The 9,344-nt window shown below is 44.5% G+C and overlaps 1 protein-coding gene across 1 annotated transcript in view; it reads left to right on the top strand.

Annotated features, from left to right (window-relative positions):
• Nucleotides 1-2,599: 2,599 nt before the first annotated feature.
• LOC136784585 (protein prickle-like) overlaps nt 2,600-9,344 on the top strand; it is an 85,097-nt gene continuing 78,352 nt past the window's right edge. The window contains exon 1 of the mRNA XM_066745337.1: nt 2,600-3,687. Within this exon, the coding sequence (XP_066601434.1) occupies nt 3,662-3,687 (26 nt within the window). The 5' untranslated portion in view covers nt 2,600-3,661. The remainder of the gene's footprint in view (nt 3,688-9,344) is intronic.

The raw sequence follows: 9,344 nt of genomic DNA, 5'->3' as shown, positions 1-9,344 counted from the left end.
GTTTCGCAGCTTCGGTAAGATCCAATTGATGTTATATACCATTGTTTCGAAGTCCACGTGAAAATATTTAATGGCCGACCAATGACAACCGATCGACGCTGCCGCGGACGATCGGACTGCGGGTTTCCAAGCGAATCCCGCAAGAAATCGTCCGCTCTTTCGTAACACACGACAGCCATGTTCGAGCCAACTTCACGCCATCTTCCCCAAGATCCGGTCACGTGGAACGATGGCCCTCGAAAGCCCGCGAAAACGTCCGAAACGAAGCACTCTGGAAACTAGACTCTAGTAAACGTATATAAACGCATAAAATTCCCTCCCAGAATCTTTGCACAGCTAATTTTACCGATATAGCAGTCTCTAAATAAATGGTACATGTACAATTAATTTCTGGATGCTATGTGAAGTAACGTAGAAATGCATGATTTACTATTTGAAGAATAGAACTGTATGTACCTAAGTTAAATGTTTCTAAGGTTATCTAGAGATTATCCAATCTTCAGCAATCGCGCTTAGATCCCGCTAACTTCACACGACACTTTCTTAGATCTAGCGGTGCATAGAGACTGTCGCTATCGAATCGACCGAGCCGGATATAGTCGATCGATAGTTCAGAAGCTGACTTGCTAATTCGAACGGAGCCGATTTATCGTATCAAAGTTCGCGCTATCAATCGTTGAACGTCATTCAGCCTGCGCTTCTGATTAGCCAGGAATGATATGACGGATTTACAGGTAAGCTTATTAAAAAAATAATGTATACGTATGAGACTAATGTAACGTTCCATGTACAAAATCGCAGCTGTTGCACACACATTTATATATGAATATTAATATAAATGTACCTATTCTTTATAGTTTTTAATAATGAAAATAAAGTTTGTTAAACAGAATTTGTTTATCTCTAATTCTGATTGATTTTCCAATATAGGAAGCACGCAGATTTAGGAAGGTTGGAAAAATCTGGAAAATATTAGTATTTTAAGCTTAATCTCTTCGTCAATGGCGCGCACTTTAAAATTATCTCAAAAATGTTAGAAGATATATAACAGTATGCAAATTTCTCTGCTTTTCTTTTCAGAATTTCTATTTGTATCTGTTAATCGTTTACGAATCAATGAAAATAACCACTTCAATACAGACTCTTAGGAAGAATATTTTCAAGCATGATGCTTTGAAAATTAAAATAATAAAAGAATAGTAGAGTGCGTTTAATTTCCCGGAACAAGGTAACTATTTGAATTTCTTTGTTTCCTAATGACTTTTGACAAATAGCACTGTAAAATTAAAATAAAAAAAGAAGAAAAACAGTACAGTGTTTAATTTCCCAGAACACAAGATAACTGATTTGAATTTCATTGATTCCTAATGATTTTTGAATTTCTTGTCAACATCCTTAATTGAGACTTTTTGCTCGGACAGCCACAGTTGTCTCGTTGAGAATCGTTCGAGTTCCACGACATTTCTACGAAGAAGTAACTCGATAGGACGAGTGGAGTCTGTAAAGATCGACATTCGCTATGAATCCGGTTGTGGGATGCTCATCTAGTCATCTCCCGGGTATGGGACAAAAAGTTCCATCATCGTTATACGTTTAGCCGCAAAAGGCATACGACTGGTTGATCAAAGTAAAAGAAGGAGAAGGAAAAAAAAATAAATAAATACTCGAATATACACATTGGACTTTTAAATGACAAGATTATCCAAAAACAACCTTTCTCGTATTAATTTAAGGAAAAAATAGGAGCGAGGTAAAAAGAAAAGAAAATTTCATTCTTCGATAAATCGAAGACCCGGGTATGATGCGAAAAAATAATAATCCGTTCGACGTGTCGATTTACGACGGTTGAATATCAAGTTAAAGGGGGAGAAGGGGGGGGGGTGTTCAAGAGCAGCTGGTGCAAGAAGCAAAGAGCTTAGACTCGCACACAGGGATAAACCTGTAGGAAGATGCAGTGGTGGAGATAATACTGTAAGGAAAAACAATGACGGTAGGTGATGAGGAAATTCGCACGCTCGACATTTGCATGTACGAAAAATTCTTGCATATCCGGTAGCAATGGTACATTGGATGGGCGGGTTTTTGCGTGGGTCGTAGTATGTGGCGAGCGATTCACTCGAAGGTGAAAAAGAGGAGAAGAGGTTACGAGAGCGGTTCTTATAGGAGCCAATAGCGGTGGACTCGTTGGGGAGTTATATATATATATATATATATATGTGAAATTCACGTGTGAGGGGGAAGAGAGAGAGAGAGAGAGAGAGAGAGAGAGATGGAGCATAACGGTTGAAAGAAAAAGAAGATGAAGAAGAAGGAAGGCACGACACGGCGGACTCGAGGGGGTGGAAGGAGAGTGGTAGTATAGTGCGAGTATACCCGGGGAAGGGGCTTCGCGAGGCTTCACCGCGACCGGTGCTATACTCCGTACCACACGTGGAGGGGGCAAAGAGAGACGGAAGAGGGCCCACGAGGAGACGAGGGGAGGGGGAACAAGAGCGGAGAGAAGACTCTCTTCTCTCCCGATCTTGGCAGCCAGTCCGGCTTTGATCCCTCGACTCGACTTCGAGTCCTCCGCGCGATCTTGCAACTTTGACCAAAACCCTGACGAAAATAACTACGTCCGTCGCGAAAATCCCCAATTACGTCCATCTCTCCCTCCTCCCATGCATCTACTTTATTCGACCAAGCTTGTATACCTGCGAGGACCAGTCTTTCGATCCGTTGACTCTGCACGGGGAATCGTGAGCTTGTGGTGGATCGTGACGTGACCTTGAAAGAGAGAACAAGGAGGCAGAAAAGTTGGAAGGTGGTCGGAGGGAGCGCCTCGTGGAACGCGAAGATCGTGGTGGAAGGGGTTGGGGGAGGGGGATGTGGACGCGGTGTGCTATATATATATATATACACATACAAAGAGAGGAAGGGGGATAAAAGGACGAAGAGCGGTCCGCGAGAGAAAGGGCGAAGCAGAGGGAGGGGGAGAAGAGAGTGGAGGACCGGAGAGTCATGCTGGAGCCTAGTCGAGTCCTCGAGTGCAGTGCACTGTGATGCCGCGAGGATGCCGTCGCCGTCGTGGTCGTCGTCGTTCCTCCCGTGCCGCGAAACGGCTGTCATCCGTCAGCAGCCGTCCTACCGAAATTCGCCACCGAAAGCTGCTACCTCGCGATCCTCCTCTTCGTCATCTTCCTCCTCCCCCTCCTACTCCTCCTCTCGATCATCCTCTTACTCGCGTATTTGCACAGGTGCAACGCGACCAATCGCAAAATCATCCGCACCGATCGAGTCGAAAGTTCGCAAGTAAGAATTTTTCAAGGTCCCGGTACCTTGAAGGGGTTCGCGAGAAAAGAAGAAGGAACCGGAGGACGCCCTTGTGATCCCCTATACACATATATTTAAAAAAGTGCAGTGACCTGGACGAACTAGCCCAGTTTCTGTGAAGGTGCTTTTCGTGATTTCAAGTGCTTCAGCATCGAGTTTCAGAGTGAATCTCTCGACGTAAGTGCTTGGAGCGACGGTGGTTGTTGGTTCTCGAGAATATACACGCGCGAGTCAGTGCGAAGTTGACGGTGAGGCCAAAGTGGTACAGCGAGAAAAAGCAACTTGACTCTTGGCGACCACTCGTTCTCTTCAAAGGACGCAACTCTGCAGCAGCGGTCCGGTTCGAGCGATGAAGAAGTGCTCCGATGACTCACGGTATATAGCCCATAATACCATCGCTTTCTGCCATTTAAACTCGAGAGAGGATTTATCTAGTGCCGATTCTCTGTGAAAGCTATGATTCTCGTTCGAGGTATGAAGGATCATCGCGTTGAGAGAGAGAGAGAAACTCAGTCGTTGAAGAGCTTTTAATTGCCCTGCGTAACATATATATATATACAGGAAGCACTCGGTGGTCGTAAAAAAACTATATGGATCTCTGCACGCAGAGTCGTTCATTATCGGAAGATACGAAGCATTTGGTTCATATATGCGTCATGCTCCGCGGAAAATAGCCGATGGCATCCGAAGTGGCAGGTATTTTAGCGAAGTAAAATCTGTATGGCTCTCTCGGTATATATATATATATATATATATATATGGCAGATTAATCACTGCTGTTTCTCGTAGAGAGTAAACAAGATACGTATATCTCATCGGGCTACCAAATCAAGGTATCTGGAGGAAGATAAAGATTCGAGGTGAACGAGTGGACCGGAAATGGAACGCGAGGACTCGAGTGGTACCACAGCGGTTCTTCGTGGATCGGTAAAGGGATCGATACCGATTCGAGTTTGTTGAAACGCGAGCAACGCCGACCCATAGATCGGCTTGGAAAAATCGAGCACCACGGCGTCCGCACAGGTGAATCCTTGCTCGGCCGCGCACTTTCAATCCTGGAAACTCTCGCCTGCGCCGAGGAGGCGAAGAAGAAGGCCCAGTAGGAAAAAATTGCAGCAGCAGCAGCAGGCGAGAGTTTCAGAGGGCAAGGTCGATAGGCAGATTTCACGCTTGGACATTGGCGAGGCGCCTTCTTCTTGGTTCTACAGAGATACCAGCAGGTACCATGTGTATATATATATATATATATATATATATATATATATACTAAGAGGATACAGCATGGACGTTGCTATTATAATACGCGAGACTGCTTATTGGATATCTTATTGGTCCAGGTTTTCCATTTGCGCGGAGATGATGATGGGGTTCGCTCGCGTGCTGCTCCTCCCCCTCCCCCCACTTCCTCTTGGATAGCGTGTGTTTCGCATTTTTCTAACGAGGGGGAGAGAGTTCGTGAGAAAAGATTCGGCATGGCGGCCAGTGTATCGGCTTTCTCCGTTGGTATCTGTACGTGTGTGTGTGTGTGTGTAAGTGTGCTGCAGCGGTGCAATTAGCCAAAGGACGTTATACCGCGAAACGATTGGAGGGCGCAAGAAATCCACCTATTCCTTTTCGAGAATGTTAATTGGTCGTTTCGCGAATTACGTGATGCGGCTGCAGGCCAGAAGGCCCCGTATGGTCCATTCGAGGGTGACTCCATCTATTCTCTTCCCATAAGCTGCTAATTACCATGCGAGTGTATTGCATTGCTACTTATCTACAATATAACATTCTGCAGCAGAATTTTGATAACACAATTGATATCTTCATATCTCAATAAAGATCCGTGCGCAGATTTCTTCAGCCTCGAGCTGATTCGTTAAATAAACGCCGCTAAATTTTGATCGCGTTTCTATCGACTAAAACTCTACACATACCAATGCGGATAGCATATAGGTATATGTATATGGTACATATAGAGACGCGTGGTATAAGAAAGAGTGTCTCGCTTAGCGCAGGGCCAAGTTTATCGGCCGTGCATGCGAGTTGGCATCGAACATAAGGTATTCCTCGAATTTTTCCTATTCAGCAGTAGTAATAAACAGAATCCGTTGGCGGACCGGCAGTAAATATCGGTCTAGCACGGCTGTACCGTGGACTTCCGCCTCCGATGTTATTTATGGACGGCACCTTGTCCGCTCCGGTTGCGACTGCGCGAGCGAGCGCGAGTGCCCTTGGCTCGCCTCTCGTAAAGTCATCGTCCGTTCGTTGTTTATATCTTTCGTCACGGAGCCAGCCGTCAATCACTTTCCTTTGTGGGATCATGTAGCAGAGCAGCGCGCGCGCGCGCACACGGCAGCATCTCCTCGCTCTTCGAGTATGGACACCGTGTCTCGTCCGAGTCCATGTGCATCAATGATGCTCCTGCGAGAATGCGTGTGTGAAAAATACACTTGCAAATTTGAAAAAATTAACGAGGATGATGCTCGTATACGTATATGCACTGCTACGCGTTCTTACTGTTTCATTGTATTTGTGCTGGTGTGCATGGTTATTATAGGGTTAAGTCCACTCGCGAGCCTTCCTCAGGGCCTTGGACAGATATTCTTCTTTTATCTTTTTCTCAAAATATCACCTGCTGCTTTTTTAAGCTGATTGGGCAGATTCGACCGTCAGGACTCTACCTTGTCTCATGATTCTTGTCCGGTCTCATAAGTCATTGCAAGTGGAGCTTTTAGTTTTAGGATGTTGGTCCTTGGTGCTCAAGTGTGGAGATTATTGTTAATTTTGACACGAGAAAAATTTATTAGTCGTGTACGATGGTGATTATGTTGGAGACTGGAATAAAGCTTATTTGTAACACCCCTAATACGATAACGTTTGTACACGTCTGCTGATTCGACTCTCGAATCGTAAGAGTCTTCGAAGGTTCTAGAGCGAAAAATTGTATTAGAGGATCGTTGCGTGTGTACGTGTCTTTTGGATACTCTTTTATATAAATTTTTATAAAATACCATTAAAAATCAGAACAATTTACAAAAAAATCTAGAATCAGCTATAGATTTAATAAATTGAAGGAGACATTTTTTTTTGCTCAGTCCACTTTACATAAAATATAAACTGGAGCGAATAATGTCCTCAATAGTGATCAACGCAGCTCTATATCTGTAATTACGCGGTGTCGGCTAATCGACCTCTTCGATCTGAGAGAACCCGCGTCACCGTTTACCCGCCTGCAGTTTAATTACGAGCTTCGGTTATTAATTCGCTTGTACAGCTATATAGCGTGCAGCGCACCCTACATCGAGCAATTAATCATCGACAACGACGCCTCGGCTCCACCCGAGTTTTCTCGCTTTTCATCTTCGTTCACCTGCGTGAAACGAAGAAGAAGAAAAAAGAGCGAACAATCCCTAAAAACTCACCCAAGGGACTCGAGCAACAAAGTTGCGAAGCTACTATATTCAGCGAACGCGTCGCCCAACTCCCGTCCCGTCCTCTTCTTGCAACATCCGGAAAAGTCTTGCGCGCGCGCGCGCACACGCGAGCGCAATTCTGAAAGATGGCAAAGCATCTTCAAAGGTGGCAATTTTCTCGGTCCCTCATTGGTAATCCATAAATTATGCTTTTTGCTCGTGGCTGGAGTGCGCGTTGGATTCTTCGCACGTATAATATAAAGCTCGAGCTAGGGGTAGGGGAAGGGGGGAGGGGGGGAATAAAAAGTAAGCGGCGAGTGAAATTTTTGTCCGATCACGTTCGAGGAGATTCGCGTGCTTAGCAAAACTTTCTTAATGACTCTTACAAATACGTTTCTTCGGGGTGCGTTCTAATGTGTTTTTCTGCTACGTTACAGAATGCTGTCTTCGACGCAAGAGGCGGCTAACCGGGCCTGTCCTCCGACTTCCAACAATGTAGCGCTCCTCGAAGGCGCCCCGTGTGGCCAGTGCAGGGAGCTCTGTCCAGGAGGCTACGTGCCGCATTTTTGGAGGCGAGTATATATATATATATATATATATGTATAGTTGTTTTCTCGCGGAAGAAACTGTGGTGGAGGGATCTAGGGGAGGATGTATATATATATATATATATCTATATACAACAACTACGAGGAGCTTGTGGATCGCGTGTTCGTTCATTTTGCAAAGTAGAACTGCATCCTGATGCACTAGTGCGAAAGATTGCTTCTCTCTGCATGTGGATGAGCTGTGGATGAGGAGGGAGTGGGGGGAGGAGAGGTCGAAAGAGGGCAAAAGGAGCGTTTCTCGGCTCGGGGTCGAAAGGTCGACTCTCTTCGGTCTCACGCCAGTCGGACCAACGGAACGCAACGGAACTGCGGGCCGGTTCGGGGCGGAACTGACCGAGCCGAGGGAAAAAGCTGCGATACGAGTTCTGTGTGAAGTCCAGGATCTATATGTATATATATATGTATGTGCGAAAAGGGCCCGTTCCGGTCCTGGTTCCAGGACGAAACTTTCAAGCTGCCAAAAAGTACGAGAGAGGGAGAGGGAGAGGCAGAGAGAGAGAGAGAGAGAGAGAGAGAGAGAGAGAGAGAGAGACAGAGAGAGAACATCAGTCACGCACGAAGCTCGCTCTGTAATTAACATACCGAACCACCCTATAATGTTCCTTCGTGTACCTATTTTCCTTAGCGAAATAATAACCACTGACTTTGCGAGTCGAGAACGCCCTCTTCGAGAAACTCTTCTTCCTTCCCCTTATATATATAACCCTGCGTGCACAAATAGTATCGAGTGTATATATATATAGAAAACCATCCCCCGTACTCTTCATCTCTCTATATAAATAAATCCTATAAAAAATCGCGAAAAATTGGCTACAAGTACAAAATTGTATGCGATTCGTTTGGACAGCTGATGTCAAATTGGACTTTTCAGCATCGCAATTCTCTTCCTCTTCCGTACCGTCAAATCTCTCTCTTTCGCTTATTTCCAATCTTTTTTTTATTTTTGCTGCCATCTTTAACAACTAATATAGATAAAAAAAAAAGAACCGTATACGCAGTGACTATAGAAATCATCAGAACGTTTCCTCTGGATCCAAAGCTTTTTCGAGCAAACTTAAGAAAAAGAGCCGCTCGTCACCCTCATTAATATTGCAGCTGGCGAAAAATCTAAGAATTACGAGGAAACTTAAAAAGCGAATTCCGTTAAATTGTACTCTTCTTTTTTCTTTCCGACGAAGAAGCGGGAACTTTGTGATTTTTACACGATTAACCGCATTCCTAAAGACGAAAGCATTCGGCATGAAGGAGCTGGCGGAGAGGAGCCGAGCCGGGGCTTCTAATTCCTTTTAATTTCAGCAGCCTCTGCGAGGAGAGATCGGCTATTTCAATTATCTTCTTTGCCGGTGCAAGCGAACGATAAAAAATCTTTCGCTTGAATTTGGCGTACGATGACTGGGCTTAAATCGAAAATGAAAATTCGATGCTCTTGCATGCGGTTGGGAGACGAACCTATATATACGACACTAGCTGTTAAACGGGTTTCGGGGACATGGTGGATTCCTCTGGGGGAGCCAAAAAGGTTTTCAAGTTTTTGCGTCAGGGCAGTACATATATATATATATATATATATATAGGAAGGCGACATTCCTCCCCTCCACATCAAGAACGTGTGCTCGCCTCCGCTGCAAAACTGCTCGAATTCGTTCTTGCTCTCTTCTCTTCCTTCCTTCCTCCTCCTCCTCCCCCCCCCCCCCCCTCCTTCTTCCTAGCAGTTACACTGTTACTTCCTCGAGAACGACTTCCACTGGGCAAAAGCTCGCCGACGCATGCACGAAACACGAAAATTTCCTGGAATACCTCCTGACCCCTATTTTCTCTCATGGACCACAACCATATACTTTTCATATCAATTATATATTTGTACACTGAGAAAAGAAATTACTTCAATTTAGTAAATTCATTTACTTGACTTTTGATTTATTTAAATTTAATAAATATAGTTAAAAATGAGTAAATATTGTTCCTTTGAAATAAATGTTTTATTTAAAAATAATGAAAAATATCTTGGATTTTTATTTTCTTGATA

Source organism: Prorops nasuta, unplaced genomic scaffold (assembly GCF_024137725.1).
Source record: "Prorops nasuta isolate Cenicafe-Biocafe unplaced genomic scaffold, Cenicafe_Pnas_1.2 PNAS00061, whole genome shotgun sequence".
In the NCBI taxonomy this organism is placed as follows: domain Eukaryota; kingdom Metazoa; phylum Arthropoda; class Insecta; order Hymenoptera; family Bethylidae; genus Prorops; species Prorops nasuta.
Note: the sequence above shows the minus strand (reverse complement) of the source record. Positions and strands in the feature narration are given on the sequence as shown.